The 23,976-nt window shown below is 40.7% G+C and overlaps 2 protein-coding genes across 3 annotated transcripts in view; one reads left to right on the plus strand and one right to left on the minus strand.

The window, feature by feature from the left end:
- Positions 1-111: 111 nt before the first annotated feature.
- On the minus strand, positions 112-10,104 carry hsf1 (heat shock transcription factor 1). 2 transcript variants are annotated; one of them, XM_057355204.1, is made up of 14 exons: positions 9,664-10,104; positions 8,938-9,046; positions 8,501-8,637; positions 7,342-7,466; positions 5,603-5,678; positions 5,463-5,524; positions 5,299-5,386; positions 5,089-5,222; positions 4,778-5,011; positions 4,138-4,215; positions 3,649-3,754; positions 3,430-3,477; positions 3,041-3,107; positions 112-1,968 (listed from the first exon to the last, which is right to left on the minus strand). In XM_057355204.1, exons 1-14 carry the CDS (start codon positions 9,787-9,789, stop codon positions 1,769-1,771), a joined length of 1,590 nt encoding a protein of 529 aa, XP_057211187.1. In that variant the 5' UTR covers positions 9,790-10,104; the 3' UTR covers positions 112-1,768. The 2 variants fall into 2 exon arrangements, with proteins under 2 accessions (XP_057211187.1, XP_057211188.1); XM_057355205.1 differs by lacking the exon at positions 4,138-4,215.
- A 392-nt stretch (positions 10,105-10,496) lies between these two features.
- The window catches only part of bop1 (BOP1 ribosomal biogenesis factor), a 57,939-nt gene continuing 44,459 nt past the window's right edge, over positions 10,497-23,976 (plus strand). The window contains exons 1-3 of the mRNA XM_057354923.1: positions 10,497-10,603; positions 11,283-11,543; positions 17,424-17,582. Coding sequence (XP_057210906.1) covers positions 10,526-10,603; positions 11,283-11,543; positions 17,424-17,582 — 498 coding nt within the window. The 5' untranslated portion in view covers positions 10,497-10,525. The remainder of the gene's footprint in view (positions 10,604-11,282; positions 11,544-17,423; positions 17,583-23,976) is intronic.

A 23,976-nucleotide genomic window follows, 5' to 3' on the forward strand; every position in this document is an offset into this window, starting at 1 on the left:
GTTCTGCAGAAGAAAGTAATGACATGAGGCTGGATTTTGGGCGGGGTTGAACTGTCCCTTTAACTCCAGATGACTCCAAATATCTTTAAATAACTACACCTCCAATTACTTCCAAAATCATTTTATTTAAAACATACCAGTACACAAAATGTCGTTCTCATGTGTAATAAAATAATTTATGTCTAATATTAATGTCGCTCTGGCTGTGATGGTCAGAATCACCAACATTTAACATTCTTCTCCCGGTTCTCGTCGCGCAACAGCCATCCAAAAATATAGTCTCTAGGGCAAGAAATATGATTTCAATTTTGGTATTTTAGTATCGGATTTACACTCATTACGTTCTTTAACAAAGCACACGAAGAAGCATTACAGTGTTGCGTTGCTCTCAAGAGCCGGTTAGGATGTGAACTATTGCACAAATCTTCAAATCCGATTGTTGTCGGAAACATTTCTGTACTGGGCTGATGGGTGACATTATACAAAATCAAAGAAAACAAACAAAAACATCTGCCATTAAATATGACGTCTGTTGTGTACTTCAGTCATGTGAAATGTGTAATTCCACACAAAACGTCTGGCAATGTCATCAAACAACAAGCCCAGATCAAACATCACATGAAGATGATGGGCGGGATGCTAGATCTTCATCTGATCACACCAGACGTGTTTCAAGTTGTGTTTGTCTGCATAATCTGTGACTGAATGAGTCAACGCGACTGCCGTGTCGTTTTCTTACATTTATATATATTTACATGTTTTATTTTTTGCTCTAATCTCAATATCCATGAGATGATACATCCAGCATTAATTAGCAATATACACTGCAAATAAAATATCCAGGAATTAAAAACTTGGCAGTCGTCAAGGTGAGCGCCGGGCATCAACCGTCCGGTGTGGCCGTAAGGTAACTAGATAATAATAACAAATCTTTATTAACTCGGGACGTAATACAACAAGCCAAACGTCAATCAACCGGGTTTATAAGGTTAGCAGCGCTCTCCTAACAAAAACCCATCCCGATCCGCTCAAATATAAACACACACACACACACACACATAAATCCAGATCTGATTTCGGTTTCTCTGTAGCATCTCTGAATAACAAACTACAGAGGAACCGATTAAACCTTCTCATCGGCGTGTCGATTCTATGACAGGAATACTGTATTTTCTCTATTGCTTTAAAAACATCCCCAACTAAAAGTGAAATAAAACATATCAACATGGCTATCCTCCTCAGTGTTACGTGACCAAAAATATATATAATGCAGAGAATAACATTTGTGACCCTGAACAACAAAACCAGTTTTATGGGTCAATTTTTCGAAATTGAGATTTTTACATCATCTGAAAGCTGAATAAATAACTTTCTATAGCTATATGAGTTGTTAGAATAGGACAATATCTGGCTGAGATACAACCGTTTAAAACTCTGGGATCTGAGAGCGCAAAAAATCAAAATATTGAGAAAATTGCCTTTGAAGTTGTTCATCAGGGGCACTGTGGCAGACCATCCACTCACAAAAATAAAGTTTTGATATATTTAAGGTAGGACATTTACAAAATATCTTCATGCAACATGATCTTTACTTAATATCCTAATGATGTTTGGCATAAAAGAAAAATCGATCATTTTGACCCACACGATGTATTTCTGTCTTTTACTAAAAATGTTCCCGTGCTACTTAAGACTGGTTTTGTGATCCAGGGTCACATATGAAAAAAAACCCACACGGACACGAATCCCTTTAGAGGCGCTCGCTGGATTATAGTTTGGGGTCTTGAGGTACGGGGGACGTGGAGAAGTTCAGAAGGGAGATGGTCGGGTCTTCGGCGGGTTCGGGTTGGAAATAGGTGTCGCCCTCCAGCTCCAGAAGAATGGGCAGGTCATTCCCGCTGGGGTCTGTGGTGGTGACGGGGTCGGATTGAATCACGGGCTGAGCCGTATACTGGACCAACTGCTTGCCTGAAAAACAGATTTTTGTTTAGATGTTGCCCTGTTCTCAGTTGTGTTTCATTGAAGCATCCTATGTAAGACGTGTTGACACGCATGAAACGCATGGAGGTGTAAATGAATGTAGATTGTTGAGGTGAAATAATCTGGATTTCAGTAAATGTGATGAGAAATGTTCGAGTTCATATTGAGATCTTCACTAATATTGACTTTTGATTGCAAATCTGAGCTCAGTTTGACACATCGTTGACATCTCTTCTCAAACTCATTTGTGACATTTCTGACTCTTTTTCTCAGGAGAAACATCTGAGACGCAGACGAGACTTCAGCAAGTTTCTATTGGTCTTTATTTCATCTCAGTGAGTGTTTACATGCACAGTCTTACTCCGAGTATGCGTAATAAGCTCATAACAAGTAAGGTCACGTAAACGCGTAAACCGGTTTTCTTTTATCGGGGAAAGCTCATAAGCGGCGTAAGCAAAACCCGCTGGGCAGAGGTCGTTTTTTGCCCATTGCTCCGATTTCGCGCTGCATGTAAACGCCTTTACCGGGTTTCTCTCAGTTTTGTTTATGTGCGCATGTCTGAGTGAAAGTCCCAAACGGAAGTAATAGTAAAATAACGCACAAAAGTCCTCTCTGGAATCATGCAGTTGATGTAGAAATGGCAAAATGAAGAACTATGGTTGCATATGCAGGTACTGCGGAGTTTTCCCGCCGCGTTTTTAATGACTAAACAGACTATCGACGGTGACGTCACTGCACGAGAGAAACCCGGCAAGTCTCAAACTTCCACGTAAACGCAGTTTTCCTGCATAGCCGGTTTATTACTATGCATGTAAACACGTGAAAACAGGTTTCTTTTATAAACTGATTTTTGATAGATATGCGTTTATTTTGTGCATGTAAACGCACTCATTGATGTCCTGGAGAAATAATTGAGACATTAAAGAGATCTCATCTGTGATCATTCACAAACTGAACGAAGGCAAAACCGAACTGGGTTCCACAGCTCTTGACCGTACGTGCTGGATTTGGACTCGATTCTATTTAGAGCTACAAAAATAAAGTGAAGCTTGTGAAATACCCGAATCACATGAATCTGACGTGGAGTCCATTTCTTTCACCGGTTCAGGAGACAGCAGGTCCTGGATCTGCAATAAGGCCATAGATTATTGCTATAAAATACGAGAAGTTACGAGAAGAAAATATATATATTGTGTATATAACACAGAAAAATAAAAGACAGAATGTCATGTTGGAGAAAAAGAAACTGATAGTATTCTGACAGACATCTTGTGTTCACCTCGACACTATGCCAAATATGTTCTGGTCAGACCAGATTGTTTAAAATCTTTGCATTCAGTTCAATTCACCAGCTGTAAATCATGAATCACGACTTGTCCAGAACTGAGCAAAGGTTAAGAATCCTGTCCTGATTTCTACAAAAAGAAAAATGGAATCCATGAAGCTTACACTAGCCAAGCTGTCGAGATCCACTTCGGCGGCGGATGATGCGAATATCTGTAAAACACAACAATCTCCGTTTCAGATCAATGTGGATGCCATCTAATGTAGCCTAGCCTAAAATACAACCGATAAAACTCATGTGCGGTAACATTTTACTTTCATATCAATCTCAACAGTTTTTATGTCGAAAAATATTTGAAATATTGAAAACATTGAAATATTTACATCGAACAAGGGCGAGCCGTCGAAATTAATGGACTGAGCGTTTAGGATGTGCTGCAGGTTCTCCAGGCCGTAGTCGATGCTCTCCAGATGATCGCTGAGTTCAGACCTGCCGTGAACAAACACACAAAATCAAACCAAACGTTCTCCTTTCAGCAAAGCATTTGAACACACTTCAATCCGCCGGTCCCCAGAAAGGTCAAAACTGTGATGATGATGAAGGAAGTGGGCTGCTGACCTCATCACGTTAGCATCGAGTCAGGAGGGGAACGGGGTGAATAGAACACATGCCTTTGGATTAACGCGCCACGCCACGCCACGCCACGCCACGCTCCAAACCGATCGAAACTGAAAACAGCTCAACGCACTATTTACACCCTCAACCGACCAATCAGCATTCGGTGTGGCGGATACAAGCGAACGCTTCGATTCAATCTGATCAAGCACAGCGTCAGGCGTTCTGGGGACGGCTCGGGCGACTAAAATGCTGACCCGGGAGGAGGTCTGATGTGAAGAGATGTTGTGGGGAAGCTGGAGAAAAGACGACAGATCTCAGACATCTGAGGATAACTGAAAAGAAAGAAGAACAACACTGGAGACAGCAGGGGGCGCTACACACATCAACAACCGGACCGGGCGCTGAAACGCGGACAGATCGTTCCGAAATGGGTTTGGACGCGTGCCTGTTAAAACGTGTTGGACAGAGCTGTATTTGGACAAAACTAAAACTTTTTGCATTTCAAAAATCATTTGACATTTCCTTTCGAATAAGTTTTGACGCAAGTCTAGGCTGGAAGAAAATGCCTTTCTGGCTTTCCGCGCATGCGAGACACCTCTGGGTAACTTTCAGGTACACATTAGCACTTTCCCAACATATAAAAACCTCTCAAAGTCGGTGCCATGTGAAATAATGGACTGGCTCCGCATGAATTTCTGGAACAGTGTTAGTATAAAGTCACTACACGAGCCGGCCAGACTAAACCCAGCAGCCAAACGCCACAAATAAGTCCAGCTGAAGAGTTAGCAAAGAAGAGCGATGCGTCAGTGCCTCTAACGCACATTCGCTTCTCAATTGTTCGATTCAAATCTTTACGCACGTCGTCCTGAAAGGAATGCAACGGCGCGCACTCACTTGTCCAAGCAGGCCACGCTCAGGCACTTCTGCTCGGCGTGGGGCGGACTCTGGGCCGTGACGGGCTCGCTCTCCTGAAGGATGGAGTTGATGAAGGTCATGGGGGAAAGGGGCGTGTACACAGGTATGCCCGACGCCGCCTCCACTTCCACTTCCACGGGACACACCTCCTCTACCTCAGGACTGTGGGTGGGGCTAGACGGCTCCTCCTTGATGTGGACCACCGGGCTTGTTCTGCGGTGGACGAAAACGTTCGTTATAATAACGGCTTCTAGATATTCTTCACTCCTGGCATTTGTGAGAACACGTGCCTGTCGTCGATCCACTCCTCTGTGGCCACGGGGTTGGACTGCGCCAGCTCGGTGATGTCCGAGATGATTGGCCCTGTATTCACAGAGGTTTCGGAGGCGAACACCCCCGTTCCTGTGAAAGCTGTAGTGGAGGGCTGGAACACACATGTATGATTGTGAAACACGCATGCTGCTAACACACACAGAACCAAAACTAGTTGAGTAACTCACAGAGAGAGAAGGAGAAGACTCCAGGGAATACTGTCTGGCGTATTTGGGCATAGAGTGTGTGGAAGTGCTGTCATTCAACATGAGAGGTCTGTGAACAAACACAACCAGACACAAATAAACATCACAACATCACAATAAATACGCAGTATTTGTTAGAAACGCACATCTTTCGTTTGACTCCCAGGACTCGGTTGGATCGAGCCAGTGTGATGAGAAACTGGATGAGCTGTGGACACAGAAACGAGATGTTTGACATGTGTCACGTGTTTAATTCCCATGTCTGTCATTTGTCTTTGATTTTTACCTTATTGACGACTTTCTGCTGCTGAGAGTGTTTCTGTCTCAGAGACGCGATCTCCCTCCACAGAGACTCATTCTCACTGACAGACAGACAGACAGAGCGAGCAAGAGAGAGACTTTAATTTATTTGATTGATCTTGTAGTGTAAAATGTTTTAGTAATGTTGCTAGTAATACTATTATTAGTGATGTACCTAACACCTTCTATATTTTATTATTGTACTATTATCTTCAATGAAATCCTCAATCATTTCATAGCACACATGGAGAAACGTGCGTCCGGAGAAAAAAAAAAACAAACAAACAGCAAAACGATGACAGCGGGGACACATTATACACAATAAAAATCTGAACTATACATTAATCCATGTACTGTAAACATATACAATAGTGCACAGACTGAAATGAATAAACGGTGTATTTTGCGTTTCTATTACACTCACTTTCACCGCTCATGTGGTTGTAAACCTGCATGTGACTCTTTCTTCTGTGGAACAAAAAAGAAGATATTTTGAGAAATGTCTCGGTGGTTTTGTGTTCACAGAATGGAAGTGAATCATCGACGTTTTTCAAAATATCTTCTTTTGCGCTCTACAGAAGAAAGAAAGGTTTGAAATGACATGAGGGTGAATAAATAAGATCATTTTCAGGTGAACTGTCGCTTTAAGAGTCGAGCGTCTTTCTGATGAAGTCACACTCGTCTCGTATCAGACGTTCAAGGACCTCCTGTGGTCGGAGCTCTCGTTCTCTCGGCTCGACTGTTAAAGAGCAGCGTGCGGTAAGAGGCTCTTCTCAAACCCCACAGCAGATGGACGAGGACTTTTACAGAGCAGCTGTGGATTCTTGTCGGGGGGTCAGACCTCTCCTCCCAAAAATATCTCCCTTCAAAATCTCCTCGCTTCATTACAAACTCTCAAAAACAACCGGCTTGACTTGAATATCAACATTTGACAAAAACAAAGTGCACATTTTCACCGGGTTCCTTCTAATCACCAACATTACACTTCAACACAACACCCTATAATTGAGTCATCTCTCGATTACACAATCTACATGCGGTAGATTGAGGTCTGCTGCGTATGAAATTACTAACAATGTCCTCGCGTTGATATAGAAATGCAAGTCAAAAGAATAGTTCATTCAAATATAAAAATTCTCTCTTAATGACACATTTGTGAGAGAAAATGTTGAACAGTTTGAGGTTATTTAGCGATAAACACGACGTATAATAGCAATGACAGATCATTACATTTTAAAATGGCAGAACCAACGAGATTTGACATGATCAATTTGCTGCCACATTTGAATTTACGCCGACGATCTGCATAGATAAATAAATATAACCAAATGAACATTTATAAATGATTCACATTGATGAGTCAACTGGATTACTTAAATGATGGATGGATGTGTTTCTTGGAGACTTGCGGTTCACACATAAGATAACACGGCAGCATTTAAAAATCAAATTTGCATTTGTAAATCGTTTAAAGTCATATACATTTGGCATGGCGGAAAGGTGAGTAAATAATGAGAGAATTTTCATATTCAAGTGTTTCTTTAAGGATGGTTGGGACGTAATAAGTAATAACCATCCTTATTTCTGTATGAGAATTTAGCTGTGTAAGACGTGTTTGACGCACACTTCTCAGAAAAACATCTATGTAACGACACAGGAAGAGGAAGTCACGAGTGGTCACAGTGACCCAGCGTATTTCACCGGTGAGGTGTTTGTGTGACGTACTGTTTGAGGGCGCCGATTCTGGAATCCATGGACTCCTGCTTGCCCTTCATGAGCTGGAAATCTGTGATCATTTTAGACACGTTGTCAGAGCTGATCTTCAGATCCTCGTGTTTAATGTTGGACACCTGCGGACGGACACAATGAAAACGTCAAAGTCAGATCCGAACCTAGCTCTGTGTGTGTGTGTGTGTGCGTGCGTGCGTGCGTGCGTGTGAGACAGCAGTGGTGTCTGAAATGACCCGTTTATAAACTCTCACACAGTGGAAAGCATGTGCTCACATTTTTTTCTTTCTGTCCGAGCTGGACGTTTGGACAGAACCGGAGAGGAAAGACTATTAATCGTTGGGTTGGAAAGTTCATCTCGAGTATAGGAGCGACGCTGGATTAAGGCCCCAAGACCTCTAATCCAAACATCTCCAGATGACCGTCCCTCAACCCTGAAGATTATCTCAATCTGTCACAGAGCCAACTGGCCAATAAACCAATATTATGACCAATATTATGACCAATAAAAAGATCCAGCGAGTAAGAGATGCTGAGATGTCTAAATGAAAATCTCCAAATTATGGATTTTCGAAACATTTACATTTTACATTTAGTCATTTAGCAGACGCTTTTATCCATAGGAACTTTTCTTCACCAAGTTCCACATATGGCCCCTTGTGAATGTCTGAATTGTTTAAGCAAATAAACACTAGTTAAAAAACATTTCTGACATCTCTGTGTAATAACTTGTTCTGACTATTCTAATAGCAGCATGCAAAAACCGACGCTCTTTAACTTTCACCTCAGCATATTGCACTAATGCAAGAATTCCGTGTGAAAGCAGATCATTTATAATCCAACTTTATTAGGTTTTCCACAATGAGGGAATAATTCTGGCAAATATGTGATTAAATACATTAGAAAAGCAGCAGGTTTAAAGCCGAACAGAAGCGGCAGGGAAGCTCACGAGACCGAAGCCCTGATGACATCATCAGAACATCACCCCAGACTTTGGACCGTTCCAAAAAAGTCCCTTTAACGACTAATGAATCAATTAAACGGAAAGGCTGTTTAAAAGCAAGGTCTTCTGAGGTCAAACTCGACATTGTTAAAATCACATATGATCTTCAGATGTTTTACACACGTGGGGTGGGGTGGGTGGATTTACACTTACAGTTGTTACCTTCCTCTTGATATTCTCCAGCAGATGCTCCTGTCCACGGATAAAATACGGATGCTGGAATTCTGTGTCGTCTTTCTCTGGTTTGACAAGCCCGCCCTGCTCGATGTGGACCACTTTGCGGAAACCATCTAGTAAGGAGACATACATGCATTTGTTGACCGATTTCCTAAATCAAAAGAGACAAAATATAGGCCTAGTAATGCTCAAGCTCAAGAATTTTGCACGTCCATTTCTAACAATGATTTCACCCAAACAGCTTATTTGACATTATAGCACACTGGTAAACGCACACTGATCAACCTAAAAACGTATTATAAACATTTTTCAGAATCTAAAGCCAATTCATTCCAACCAGGTGACATCATCTAGTCTCCAGGCCGCAATAGAATAGTTTATTAAGTTAACAAAGAAACAGTTTGTGGTCTTACACATATTGAGCTGGCGAACAAAACTGGCCATATTATTGTGCTTGAAGTATTTCGGAAGAACCTCTTTAGAGAACCGGCCCTGATCGAACACATGGAAGCTGGTTCCGTTCTGAAAACACATGAGAGAAGTATTACTACAGTCAACAAGTCAAGACGGCTTACTCTAAACAGACTGCATCACAAAACTAACAATCAGTTGAAAAATAGTTGTACTTATTGTAGTGCCTTTTTTGTGTATTATTGTATATGGTTTCATCTCACTGAAGACGGCTGTGCCTGTCCAAGATTAAATATGGGACAATAAAGTATAATAATCAATTCAATTCAATTCAAAAAAGCTAAACATGAATTCACTGTAAATCTAGCTGAGAGGAGACAACAGGCACTTATTCCGAGACCAACCATGGCACAGTAATCTAAAACCCATGAGTACAGTTTATTGATCTAAAACGTTATTATAGGAGTCTTCGTTGAGCCTCAACTCAACTAGAAGAGTGTGTTGTGTGACACTGTTCTAAACCTAATGTGACCCATGACAAATGAATCAACATATTGAACAGATCGGAAGAAAAAAACAAAAAGGTTCACCTAAGGATACAGATTATAAAACATCTGAGTTTATTTTACGACACAATGGTTAAGGCCCAAAAGAACGCAATTATAATCCAGGTCTATGAACAGTCAACTTCAACCCCCTTAAAACCCAAATCTGGACTGGGAACTCACAGGACTCCAGCAGATTAACGGGTCTGTGTCCGGATCCTCCACCAGGGTCCAGAGTTTTGTTAGAAAAGCAGGTACATTATTACCAGTAACCATCACTCCACCGGGCCCGACGCTGTGATACTCCATCCCAGATAATATATCGATTATTTCAGATGATGATTATGATTATTTATGATCATAAAACCTCTCTGATGACTCGCTGATCCCGTTCAAAGTTGCAAACTCGAACGTGTTTTAGTACGAACGCAGACTATTCCGTTCAAACACACGACTGTGACTCTATTGATCCTCGCTGGTGTTTCAGATTTTATTCAAAGAGTGACATTTCAAAACAATTTAATCCGAATTACTGGTTTTGGTGACGCTGATGAAGTGGAAATTTCCATTAAATCCACATCGCGACGAACTGCGTACTAGAAAACAAGTAGCGCAGAGGGTGTCGCGCTATGATGGCGTCACCGCAACGTCGACGACGTAAAAAAACGTAATTCTCAAATACTTTTACACTAAATACATTAGAAGAATCGAATAAAGTTCGATTTAACTCTTTTTTTATTGTAACTAAAATAAGTAATTTGTTGAAGTGTATGTTTCTTTACTCTTTCTGGACGCGTTCCCTTTGAACTTTGACCTTCTGCCTCGTACGCAGTTACAATAAAATAAAAAGTGTTTAATTGTTTTATTATTATTTTATAAATATACCATTTCTGTTAACATACGACATTATTACATTTAAAACAGTCTTTCGTGAAAAATAAATTACAATTAAATGAATAAAATCTCGAAAGCAGTCTTTCATGGGCGAACTGTTTTTACCTTTAACCTCTGACGCGATTGCAACCCACATGGTCACCGTTGCAGCATGCGTCCGGCGCCGAGTTCAACAATGAGTAAATTAAAGAGTAAAAAGAGGAATATCGACGAGAACGAAGATGAACAGGTATAAAAACAAATATATCTTTGTTTTGAAGTCGGGCAGCTTAATTAAGTAGCGCATGTTTAGAGACGTTAGCACGTGTGTTTACGTAGTACGGAGAGCTCACTGTTCATGCTTGATAAATGTGATATTCATAATTGTATTAGACTGTATCACAGATAGATGTGTAATTAATACGTTTGTCTTCACAAAGCTACCTAGTTAATGCACACTATTGTTAACTATGTCTAGTCTGTGTGTTGTCTGTCATCCTACTATAAATATACTGTAATATACCATAGAATTTGTTAATAGTAAACTGTGGAAAATTAGATTATATTATAGTAACTACCGCACGTTGATAATGTATACTACATTATTCTGAAGTATTAACTAAAGTGAATTGCTAACTGTATTAAGTGAACTGTACTCTGCTTCATATGTACTGTAGTAAGGTTTAAGTATACTATAGTATATTTAGGCTTTTTACTACAATTCACTATAAAAAAAACGAAAGTATATCTGCACCATTGAACTATACATTTACACCCTATTTTGCTTTATAAGAAAGATTATTGTGGTCCTTATGGACATACACCAACAACAGTACTGCACTTACCTCACAGACAAAACATCTGTCATTTGGTTTAATGTACATGTTTTTTCTGTTGAAATTCACAATCTGTCATGTGACCTTTCTCAGCTGCCCATCTTTGAGAAGGACAGCGGTAAAGACGGTCATTTAGACGATGATGACGATGACTACGAAGGTCAAGCTGATCTCTCGGACAGTGAAGAGAGTGTCTTCTCTGGACTTGAAGAATCAGGGAGCGACAGCGATGATGAGGAGGATGAAGAAGAAGATGACGATAATGTTTCTGGGCTAAAGAGCTCTGATGTAGAGGAAGATGAGAGGACTGGTGAAGATGTTCAGCTGTCCACAAAGGATATTACAGAACCTCAGGTACTAATTCTGTTATTCTGAATAAATATTGTGCAAATGATAAGTCGGTCAAACCAACAATGTCTTTTTCTTGTAAGGATGCAATGAGTCGATAAAACATCAGACATGACATTGTTTGTTATACACTGTTCTTCAAATCATCATTTTCATTTGCAAAAAGAACGTGTATAATCATCTTGTACATATTAATAATGGAATATTGTGAGTATGAGAGTGGTGTTAGCTTGCACAGAAGGATCTGCAGCAGTGGTGGGTTGTTGTAGTCTTGCTACAGCGTCTGGAGGAGGTTTAAGTGAGTTTCTGTTAGGGCTGCACGATCATGGGTAAAATGAGCATCACGATTAGTAAACACAATTATTTTGTTTTAAATGTCACTTCAGCATCTTTATTAGGTCTATACTTTACAGCCAATGAATGTTATAATCTGCTGCCGTTGAACTTCTTCCACACTGTATTTCAAAGCACTCCACCACACAAAATAACATTTTGTGACCTTCAGAATGAAACCTTTTTATAAATCATTACTATTAATCGATTAATCGTGCAGCCTTAGTTTCTATACAGTTTTAGAAATGGCCTGGGTCCATCTGTCAAACTAGCTAAAAAGTCTGATTATTTAGAAAAGTATTAGCACACCTCTTCCCAGCACATGGTTTGAGGTTTATTGATATTAAATAACGCATGTTTCTGCAAGTTTAGGATTCAGTGATGAAGCTCTATTCTCTACTTTTCCCAAAAATGAAAATTCTGTCATCATTTGCTCATCCTCATGTCATTTCATACCTGTATAAATTACTTTCTTCTGATGAAAGATATTTGGAAGAATGTTAGCCATTTTCAAATCTGTGACATCATTGACTGCCATAGTAGGAAGAATTAAATGGTAGTCTGAAAGGTGCTCCAGAACGGTTTGTGTTTCTAAATTCTTCAAAAAAGAGACATTATTTTTTTCCTACTATGGGAGTTGATGTCACATAACTGAAAATTGCTGACATACTTACAAATATCTTTCTTTGTGTTTAACAGAACAGATAAATGTATACAGGTTTGAAATAACCTGAGAGTAAAGGATGACAGAATTTTCATTTTTGAGTGAACTGGCCCTTTAAGTTAGTGAGCTGGTTTGGTTAATAACATTTCTGTTTTTTCTCCTGTATCTGATCTCAGATCTGTTCTTTCTTGTCTCCCGCTCAGGACCATATATTAAATTCTCTACTCGCATTGTAAAACGTAATAAAAAGACAATCTTACAGTAGCAGATTTGGACACACCATTTGTCACCGTCCTAAACGCCTTTCTTTCTAAGTGTTTACTAAATACAGTTTGTCAGGTTGTGAAATTAATTTTGTAGACCAATATAAATTGCGGCAAATGTTTTAGCAAAACATTTTACTCAACTTTTTTTATCGCAAGTTATTATAAGTGGATAAATATGGTCCAGATATATCCAGGCAATAAGTGTGCATTTGTGGAAACTCCTTCAATACAGTTTAATATCTCTGCACGCACCTGATTACCATTCTTGAGACATGTACAGATCTGTCATCTGCTCTTTTCAAAATGGCAAAATTACAATAGTTTTGATAACATTTTTGTGTCATGCATAATTCCCAAACGTCTGTTTCTTTGACTTCATAGTTCTAACATTTGGAAGTCATGAGAGGATGTGTCCAAACTTCGCCAGGTGTTGTGCACCTGAGGCGTTTGCTAAAACGTGCCTCTCTACCGCCCCCTAATGGAGCATCACTGACGGTTCTCCTCAATGCATCTTGACACAAAACCATCTCTCTTTCCTTCTGCATTGAGAGGAAATGAGAATGTCATTGTGTTGCAGTTTATTTAAACTGTTTATCAAAAACAGATGATAATATATGTCAGGTGTCGATGAATGTTGCAACTTTTTCTGGAGCTCTTTGAGTACTAACATTCACATGTGCGAGCCCTTTATTCTATGCCACCTGGAACATCCCTTATGAAAATAAACCATGGTTTTACTACAGTTACCAAAAAAACATGTTTACTACACTTTTACCACCAAAAACCATTGTTAATTTTCAGTAGAGATTAATAATCTGTAAAGCTATATTAGACGGAGTCATTTATTCATCTGATATTTGGCCTTATGAGACATCACCTTGGTTTATACGCTCGCTCTAAAAACACATTTGACAACTCTTGTTGTATCAGCATCTTTAAACCTACTGACTGCTTTGTCAGTTCGTCATAAATGTTTCAAAACTGTGTCGATGTAATAATTATTTCAATGCGTGATGTTTCAAAGTTGGTGAACAAAAGCTTCTGTCAAATCAGTTTGCAGCTGGTTGCCTTAAAACCGCCAAGTATCTGCCGGTTTTTCATGTAGAAAAATGCATTTGATCATTCTTCTAATTTGTCATAAAAGTCACTTAAAGCGCGAGGCTCAGGGTCACCGAGTCGAGCTCGAGTCAATCCATTGGAAGTGTCTGACTTTCCACAGGACACGATCAAATTCACAGCTTTGAAACCTCCGTTCAGAGTTGCCAGGAGGCCGTGGGACGTATTGTTCCCGTCTCAACCATTTAATCCGCCCCCCCATACGCGGTTTCTTCCCTCTGCTCTTTTGTGGAGGGTCTTCTGAGAGATGGATGGTGGAGACTGACGCACACCAGGCCGAAGTTAATGCGGCTGCCGGAGACGTGACGGTTCCCGCGAGACCCCCGCAGCCGTGTGTCTGATCCAGCCGTGGCCGCGTGCGGGGGTGGTAGATGACATCGGGACGGGGTGGAGGGGGGTTAGCAAGGACCAGAAGAGCTCGTCTTACCGCAAAACTTTTTCTCTGGCTATAATGCACACCCACGCGCAGCGCGCGCTCCAGGCGCGTCTGGTCCACTTCCATCACCAATACACGTGACGTTGGGCTTTATGGGGGTTATTTCATTCGCCGTGGATTGATTGAGTAGCTACGGGCTTAATTAAGTATCGCGCCAATGGCGATGAGTGCCGTCGGATTGTTCCGTCCACAAGTCACTCAACCGCAGTTCAGAGGAAGCGTCCGGAGTAATGGGCGACTCGAGGCCCTGCGAGCGGAACCCGGGACGCTTCGCCAACACACATTAAAAACACTTCAGCGGTTGCGTGGTTCGTGCGCGAACGTCGCAGTGTGAGCGATTTAAAGGCCAACGGAGGTGCTTGGATGAATTGGAAACGGATGTTCTGAGGTGAGGAGTTGTTCTCCAAAAGCCTGTCAGTGCGTTCATTTCCCGCTCTGATTCAGAGATCGTGTGTCACTCCTAACTTTCAGAGCTCGAGGATCCTCGTGCTTGTGCTTCGCAACATCTTCGGCCCACGCGGCGTTTGTGGTCACGTTGGCGCGGTGCCACGCTCCTCCAGACGTTCTGATGGGCTTGTTTTCATCCGCGTGTACACCGTGAGCTCTTCTGTTTTGGCCGGTCGACCATCATCTGGTCGAATCATTTATCAAAGACCCATTTCCCTACACCCACGTTCCTTTTTTATGATCGGACTTTTGGAGTTACTAGAAGAAATCAATTTGTTCTCGTTCGGTCTCCTTAACTGTGAAATTTTCCTTCCTTTACCAAATCTATCTTAATGTTCTTTGCCTTTTGACGAAACTTGCGTTTATTTGTTCTGAAATGGCTCGGGGTTGTTTTCCTTGTAATGTCTGATAAAAAGAGAATCAGTCTGTAGTTTGAATCCATTCACAAGTCTGTTTTCACGGCTGAATTTCAAATCAAGACTCTTTTGAAGCATCTTTTAAAATATACTCACGAAATGAATCCGTCCACAAAATGTGTTTTTCTCTCGTTTTCCAGGAAATGTGATGTGAACATCCTTTAAAAAAGATTTCATTCTAGCGAAATGAAAGCGATATTAAAAATAGTTTTCAACCAGCATATTTTACATTAAAGAAAACCTATTTTAGAATGTATTTGTCTCTCTGTTAAAACTATATTTATTAAATTGTTAAATTGTTATAATATTTACTTTTGGTTCACCCAAAAGTAAAACGTCTGAACCTGTACGACTTCAGTGTTAATTTCGTTAATGAAAATAATGACGGAAAATACTCGTCAACGACTATTTTCCCAGGACGAAGACGATGACGAGATGAAAAGTAAGGCCATTAAATGACAACTGAGACTTTATCTGCACACAATATCGTTGACGAAAAACGATGAGACTAAAATGTAGTTAAATAATAAAAGTTACCTAAAAACTCTTTTTAATAGAAGATAATTATTACAGATTTTTGTGCGAGCCTCTGCCGTACGAGCGTTCATGCCTGCGGTCGCCAGATAACAGGAGTTCAGATCCCCCAAACAGGGATGAAAGGTTAAAAAAGTATACTTTTTTTTCCAGCGGGGTAACTTAATTTCTGCAATCTAGCAACCATACGCAATGCGCTCACTGTGGAAGCGCCATTGAGGATCTCAAGTCAATAAACAAATATCATTTTCTGTGATACATGAGTATTATATTTTTAAGGCTTTATTTTTTCCGTGTCATATGTGTTCTATGAATGTTGGTTAAAAATCAAATGTTTTTGTGTCCAGTTGACAAGTTGTTGTTTGTATACGCAGACATTTGAAAAAACATTTTAGTGCTGTAATTGTAATACCGTGAAACCGTGACACTTTTGCTAAAGTGCTTATTGGTATAAGGGATGCTTATAATGACATTTAAAAACACATTTCTCGAACAACAACAATCACTGTGATTACAATTTTGAGCGAAATAGCCATTTTTATAATTTTAACCATTATACAGCATGACGAAAATGTGATTAAGTTTGTATCGTCGAAAACGAGATGAAAATCCACGACTAAACTGGACTAAACAAAAACAGCACAAGGATGACGAAATAAGATAAAGAGTATATTCGTCGTGGGACTAAAATTAAAAATAGCTGACAAAATTAACACTAGTTATCACGACTCTTTTTTTTTTTCTTCTGTCACGTACCTCATAAATGTACTTGTTTTTCATTTATTTGTACCATTTCTTGTGTATCCTAAAAGGTCACGTCCTCATTTGGCCTGTCGTTTACTGACTCGTAGCCCCCAGTCCTCCCGTTGTAAAGCCCTCTTTCAGCTTGTTTTTAGATCTTCAGTGTTAGCGGAAAACTGGTGCGTCCCCCGGGCCGCGCGAGGCATTCAGGAACGCAGGTCTTGGGCGTCTTGATGTGGATTTAACTGGGCTTCAGGGAGGAAGTGTTTCTGCAGCGGAGGAGATAGCGGCTGTAAATCAGCGCAGGTTCGCTCACCTGCCCCGTCACGGGCTCATGGGACACGCGCTCTTCCTCTCCACCCCGTTACTGTCGATTTGCTCTCGCCTTGAGTGATGTGCTGTGTTGAATAACAGCCGGCACCACGAGTCCCTGCGTCCCGCACAGGAAGTGAGCTTCTGGTGGCCGCTTTTTAACGGCACACGTGTAAATCACGCCAACATGAGACTTCGGTTTTGAAACCTCTTTTACTGCGAGATGTTTTTTTAAATAAACGACTGCTCGAGTTGTTGTGATGATGGGGGTTCTTTAACTTTTTAAATTTAACGATTTTTGTCTCTGAATGCTTTAAACTGTTCAGTAATGATGTAAGAACCATGTTTTTATACCAAGGATTTTAGAACGTTTTGAGAAAACTTTAAGAGAACGTTAGCCAATGTTTTGAGAACGTTTGCTATTAGCTGAGTTGATCTACATAATATGGTCATAAAAACGTGCCGTGTCTTTTTTTTGCATTTTTCATTTTTGGTTGTGAAATACAACCTGGACATCTCCTTGACGTGTTTCCTACGTTTTTTCAATCCCTTGTGATGTTTCCAGATTAAATGAGTTTTATAGCTTGTGCATTCTTGAACAGCCCGTGTTTGTTTTGACAGAGTGACAGCAAAGGTTCAAAGGACAAAAAGAAGAAGAAGAAGAAGTCTTCAGGAGAGAAGAAGGAAGATGAGAGTGTGACCATGACGTCACAGAGAGACGAAGGCCTTAAGATTTTATCTCATGTGGATGAATACGAGCGGGACTCATCGGATGAGGAGGTAAACGCATCAAAACTGCTTCTGATTTGGTTTGATAGAGTCTGAGACCACATTGAAAATGCTTATTTTTGTAACATTGGTTAACATGAACTAACAATAAATAATCATTTTATTAGTTTTATTTACATTTACGCATATGGCAGAGGCTTTTATCCAAAGCGACTTACGTTGCATTGTGCTATACATTTATTTCTAAGTATGTGCAATCCCTGGGATCGAACCCATGACCCATGACCTCTTACCACTGAGCCACAGGAAAGCTGTTGTATATACTGTATGTATATACTATAGTTTCAAGTTTGTCATTGAAAACATTATTAAAATCATTTACGTTAAGGAATGCACAATAACGTGAATGTACAACTTGAATAAAATCATTAGATGAGTAAATGCTGTGAAAATGTGTTGCTCGTTGATAGTTAGTTACTTTAACTTGGCAACAAAGGAAAGCATGTCTTTTCTAAACACGCAGGTTACACGAGGTAAAAATATGTAGGATTCAGTGCTATTTCAAGGTCACTAAGCAAATGTGTGTGAATGAGCATGAGAACAAACCTCTGAAGGCCTTAGAAGAGAACTTGGCAAAGACTAAAAAATGTACGTCTCAGTTTTACTTTTTGCTCAAATTGTTACGCTCGGAATGGTATAAACTCATGAACGAACACGAGGTGGTCTCACTCTTTCAGGACACACTGTATAATTCTTCGGTGTTGTTCTCAGGTGAACGAATCTTCTTTTACCGAGATGCAAATTTGTATTGAGTCCACATGTCGCCCGTGCGTCCAGGTGTTTGTGCACCTGCATGTTTGCTTTGCATGCTGTCAGCCTTTCATTTGACTTTCACATTTGACTTTCAACTCTTTTTTTGGATGCGTACCATTCAGTATTTGTCTTTGGGCTCTCTGAGAGATCTCTGTGTTCGTACATGCTCGAATGCTTGGAATTCATTATCAAAGTGTGGCGTTTACTATAGTACAGTAGTATAGTACACTACTACAAATCACTCGTTATGTAGGAAATAATGAAGTATACTACAGTTTACTATATCAAGTATTGAAGTATACAGCAGTTTGTTGTTGTCGTGCTCGGCAGGTCAATGTCAAAGATGCACATTTTCAAATAACTTCAGGAACCAAATAATGACAATTGGATTGTGACCCAAATCGACCACCACATCCACTTGTTAGTGCATCTTTGAGCAGTTACCCTACCAAGAATTTACATGTGCATTTTGATTTTTAGGATCTTCATTGCAGGGTTCGATCACCTAATGTTTGATTGACAGGTTGAGAATTTATCATGATCCGTTATGGTGAGAATGGGCCTTAAGTCTTGATCATTCTAGAATGAAGCCAAACTACATTTGAATGAGCAGTGAACTTAAAACTGTCTAAATATAGTTGACGAGCTTTCATTTCAGCATATTTGTACAGGCACGATTACTTCACTCTTCCGTAGAAGGGAATATGGTTAGTTGTGCAAAGGTTTTTTTGCGCTGGAGGGGTCTGAACCGCCGTACGCCCGTCAGACATTACCACAATTCTGCAATGTCTCTGTTGCTTTGGGCTTCTGGAGAACGATGCACCTCGCGGTCTTATAACGTCTCATATTTACCCACAGATCCATAAAAGAATTCCTCTTCAGCTCTTTAATTCACACGCTTCATTGGGAACCGCTGAACCCTGGCACAATGCACTCTGGGTAATCTGCCAGCCTGCGCAAACCTAAACTCAGCCGCCATCCGAAGGACTTCTTGGAGATGTGTTTCTGAGCAGGAATGTTTTGCAGAAGTGTTATTGTTCTTGGGTAGATCCCCGATTTCTGAACGACTTTAATGCCCCTTCCTTCAGAACGCATCATTGCTTATTTTTTTAATGGTTCTCTGTCCTCCGGTTTAATGATCTGTTTTGAGACCATTTACTGTCTTTATAAATGTCTACGGTCGTGTGGTGGACCATTCATCAGTCCAGAAGAAGACCATATCTGATTTAGCAGAATAACCCGAGCGTTTCTCACAGCGGGCAGTTTAGAATCTGACAGGAATGATCTTGAAGTTTGTTGTTGAATGCGTTGAATTTATTATAAGGTCTGTGGGACATTATTTTAGAAATCCACAATTTTGGAGAGGTTTTTGTTGCATAACAGTTGACTCTATATAACTTCTTAAAATATGTCTTTAAAACGGTTTCCTTTAATAGCACCACTGTTAAAAATATTAAAAATTAAAATTCTGTCATCGTTTATTTAGCCTCGTGTTTTTCAAAGCCTGCATGTGGCTCTTTCTTCTGTGGAACCCAAAAGAAGATATTTTGAGAAATGTGTCTGTGGTTTCGCGTTCACACAATGGTGTTCAGTGTTGTTTGGTTATCGACATTCTTCAAAATATCTTCTTTTGTGTTCTACAGAAGAAAGAAAGTCATAAAGGTTTGAAATGACATGAGGATGAATGAATAATGACGGAACGTTCATTTTTTATGATCTGTGTGTGTCAAATAGAAGATGCCTACAGGTGTCATGTGCATTTGTCAGAGATGAGGTGTCAATCTCATTACTTTGTCGACCTTGTCTAGTACCCCTCCGGCGGCCCTCTTTGATCGGCGGTGGTCCCGCGACCATTTGGCGTACGTCGAATTATCCCCCTCGCCCCGTCTGGGGATGGCGGATCAGGTTGCCTGTCCGTCCCGTCGCAGCGCTCGACTCAAGTTGTCTACAAATTAAAGTCCAGACCTCTAAATCCCCTTGTTTTTCAGCCTCGCGTCCCCCCTCTTTGTAATAAAGAGCTGTTTCCTGTTAGCGCGGTGAAGAGGGAATACGGGAGAGCGCAGCGTCTGTCCGGAAGGGGCTTTTCCCCTGCAATGGCTTTTCCATGTGCTCCTTCAGATGAATGAAGACACATTGAGGAATTAAGGGGAAAAGGGGATCTGGCTCCCGGCCGCAAACTCTGATTTCTGCCGCCAAGCAGCTACTGCTCGCAGAACGCTTTCTGAGCCTGTGTGCGTCTACAGTGTGCGTCAGGCGTGAAGTGGGTACACAAATAGGCAAATCGTGATCGTTGAAACTCACCTGGTGGCCTGAACTGACCCCATGAACCTGTAAAGTTGTTTCTTCACTCAATGGCCGAAACTCCTAGATTATATATTGATGACTTCCCCAAATGTCAGGTGAATTAACATAGACATTTCTAAACGTGCTCCCGTGAATAAATACTGTGCTTTACTGTCGTATTTACTATGGTAAGCTGTAGTCAAATTTCTACCATAGTTACCATAGTAAATATCATACCATAGTAAGTGTTTACTACGTATTGTTATTTTACTATGGTAAACACTACGGGATACTTTGTCAACGTGCAGTGTTTACTATAGAACAGTAGTAAACGATAGTAGTTAGTATAGTATACTAATACAATTCAATCTCGTTATCTAGGAAATAATAAAGCATACTACAATTTACGATAGCATTTACTGCCATTTTAATTTACTACAGTTAATATTGCAAAATACTACAGTTTACTATGGTAAGTATTACAGTATGCTACAGCATACTTGGAAAGCAGTCAATTGTCAGTTTACTACAGTTACTTCTACAGAAAAGTGTAGTGTATATATATTAACTATATTTAGTCATATCTGTAATAAACTATAGTATACTCCAATTTCTTAGTTTATTATAGAAAATATTAAAGTATACTACAGCAATTACTTTATCAGTTCACTATAGTACAGAACACTATAGTATTGACTGCAGGGTGCTACAATTTACTACAGTTTGTTATTGTAAATATTAAAGTATACTACAGTAATTACTTCAGTTCACTATAGTTAATACAACAGAATACTATAGTATTTACAATGGTATACTACACTTACTACAGTTTACCATATTAAAGTATACTGCTGTGTGTGTGTGTGTGTGTGTGTGTGTGTGTGTGTGTGTGTGTGTGTGTGTGAATGATCAGCAGCTTTGTTTTGTCTTATGAAAAGCTTTTAGTTCCCTTTAAGCAGTATTGTGAGACTCGTGATTTACATTTAAGGTAAAGAGTTTATGTTGATCATATTTTTATAAAATAGATGTTTCTACCCCATACATTCTTGTATATATTCATCAAATTTAGGTAGAATGTTTCGTAACAAAATGATGCATAAGCATATTTAATATAAACTTTATTTGTTTCATGTCGTTTCAACTCATTTCCTGTAGAGGGTGCTGTTTCTGCCCCTGCGCATGTTTGAAATCTTATTTCCAGCGTGCGGTAAGCCACGGATGAGCGATCCTCCTTTGAGGTTTCAGAGAGCGGCCCTCTCTCCTTCCTCTATTGTAAAGCTCCGGTGACAGGTAGCTGATCGAGGTCACGTCTGCTAATCGCATCCACTGACTGATTCCCGTTCCGGTCCAGCGACCCACTGAGTGCCGTCACGTGTGGGGGAAGCTTTACATCCTCTGCTGCTGTCGTAGAAAGCCGGTCAAAAACCTCCGGCGACCTCAGCGGTCGCATGCCATCCGTTTTATTTTTCTTTAGTCATCGCTGTGTTTTCCTGGGGTTGGGATTTGCATACGTGTGGTTGAAAGCGAAAGCCCGGACATGGGCGAGCATTTGATGAGCGCAGTTAATGCGATTTCCTCCGGTGCCAGAATAATTACACCTTCTGGAAGTTTTCGAGGTCTGGGGCTTTAAGTGGCTTCAGGTGCTCCGATCTCGCCCGGGAAGGTAATGGCTGTCTTTGTCATTTCCACCCCGATATTTGAGAGAAATTTCGGCCCACGCCGTCTGAAGAAAAGAGCCCTGTTTGCTTTACTGCGCAAAGTAAAACAAACACGACCCGTAACGCGGCCGGTCAAGGTGTCCAGATCTCTCCAGAGTTCAGACGGAATCCAGCCGTCCCCCCTCGGCCGTGCCACCCACTCCTCGGAAACGAGCGATGAAACGTCGCACGTCTGGAGGTGCTAGTTTTATTTGCTTTGCTCGCTAAATTTTGGTAATCCCAAAGTTTAATTTTGTGATTGGGGCATTTCCAAGAGCCGTCTGATGAGTTCCAGATGGGTTCTCAGATGATTGTGGTCAAAAATACGTTGGGTTTTTAGCAGCTCTGGGTTCTTAGAAGCGTAATTTAGGCAAAGAGTGGCGTTTCTCAACCCCGTCTTAACAAGGATTGACAGCGTTGTGCCGTCTTTCCATCTATACTTGCAGAGCGTGATTTGACCCAGCGTCCCACAGCTGGGGAGAACCAGCGTTCTTATATATTTTTATTCTTTATTTTCATTTTTTTTTTGTCTTTCCATTCTTGCTCCCCGGGTTGATTGGCATTGCAAGGTCTCAAGAACCTCTGTGGAGGACGAGATTTTGGTTTTGAAGCCTTCGTTGCCGTTTCTCGTCTCCAGAAAGAGACGCGGGGGTTCTGCTTGGCCGTATTAGAAATGTAAGGCATATCAAGGTTTGTCAAGCGGTGCCGTCCTCCAAACGCCAAGCTCCAAACTGTTGGGTGCCTGAGCTGATCACGGCCGTCAACGCTCTTCTCCAGGCCCACAGATCTCGGCGTTCCGGGCAGACGTTCCAGCAAGCAGGAACCAGGGGGTCGTATCCATTCACCCTTGGCAGCCCGGCACCAGAGGTCTGAACTCTTCCCCTTTGACCTTCAGAAAATTCTGTACCGTTTCTGTTCAGCACTCCAAGCGTTTGCCTTCACATGTAGATGTTTGGCCCGAGTGAAATGAGAGCTGCGCTTGGTTTATATCCCTTGTGAATGATCATCATTCTCTTTCTTGGCTTTGTTATTTTCTTCCGACCCACATTGAAAAAACATGTTCTAGAACGAAGCCTTTTTGGCTAGCACAGTAGGCGCTAAAGTTTGATTTTTTTACATTTGCACATTTGGCAGACGCTTTTGTCTTTCAATTCAATTCAATTATTCATTTTTATCAGTGTTTGTGTTGAGGATGGAACCCATCAGTTTTGTGTTGCGGACCAATTGAGCTATAGGAACGCTCATAGTTTAACCTAAAAATATTATGCTTTGCTTACCATGAACGCGTATGATGTTATAGGCAGATTGTTAATGACCGACAGCCTGGGTCACCATTCACTTTCATTGTATGGAAAACCGATTGAATGAAAGTGAATGGTGACCGAGACTGTAAGTCTCTCGCAGTGTGCCCTGTGTTCTGTTGAACTCCTAATCATACTTCAATTACTATAACTATTATTAATTCATCAAAATTCATCAAATGATATCTGCTTGCTGTATTTTTAGTTTGATGTGAACTGTCTCTTTAAGGACTGCTATAATGAAATACTCATTGTCAGCATATCGCCCGCCAACAAACCAGCTTCATGTCTTTCTTCTTGTTAAAAGCGCCGGCCGTGACTCTTGTTCATATACGTTACGTGCTTTTTGTC

The sequence above is a fragment of the Triplophysa rosa genome, linkage group LG16, assembly GCF_024868665.1.
Source record: "Triplophysa rosa linkage group LG16, Trosa_1v2, whole genome shotgun sequence".
Classification (NCBI taxonomy): domain Eukaryota; kingdom Metazoa; phylum Chordata; class Actinopteri; order Cypriniformes; family Nemacheilidae; genus Triplophysa; species Triplophysa rosa.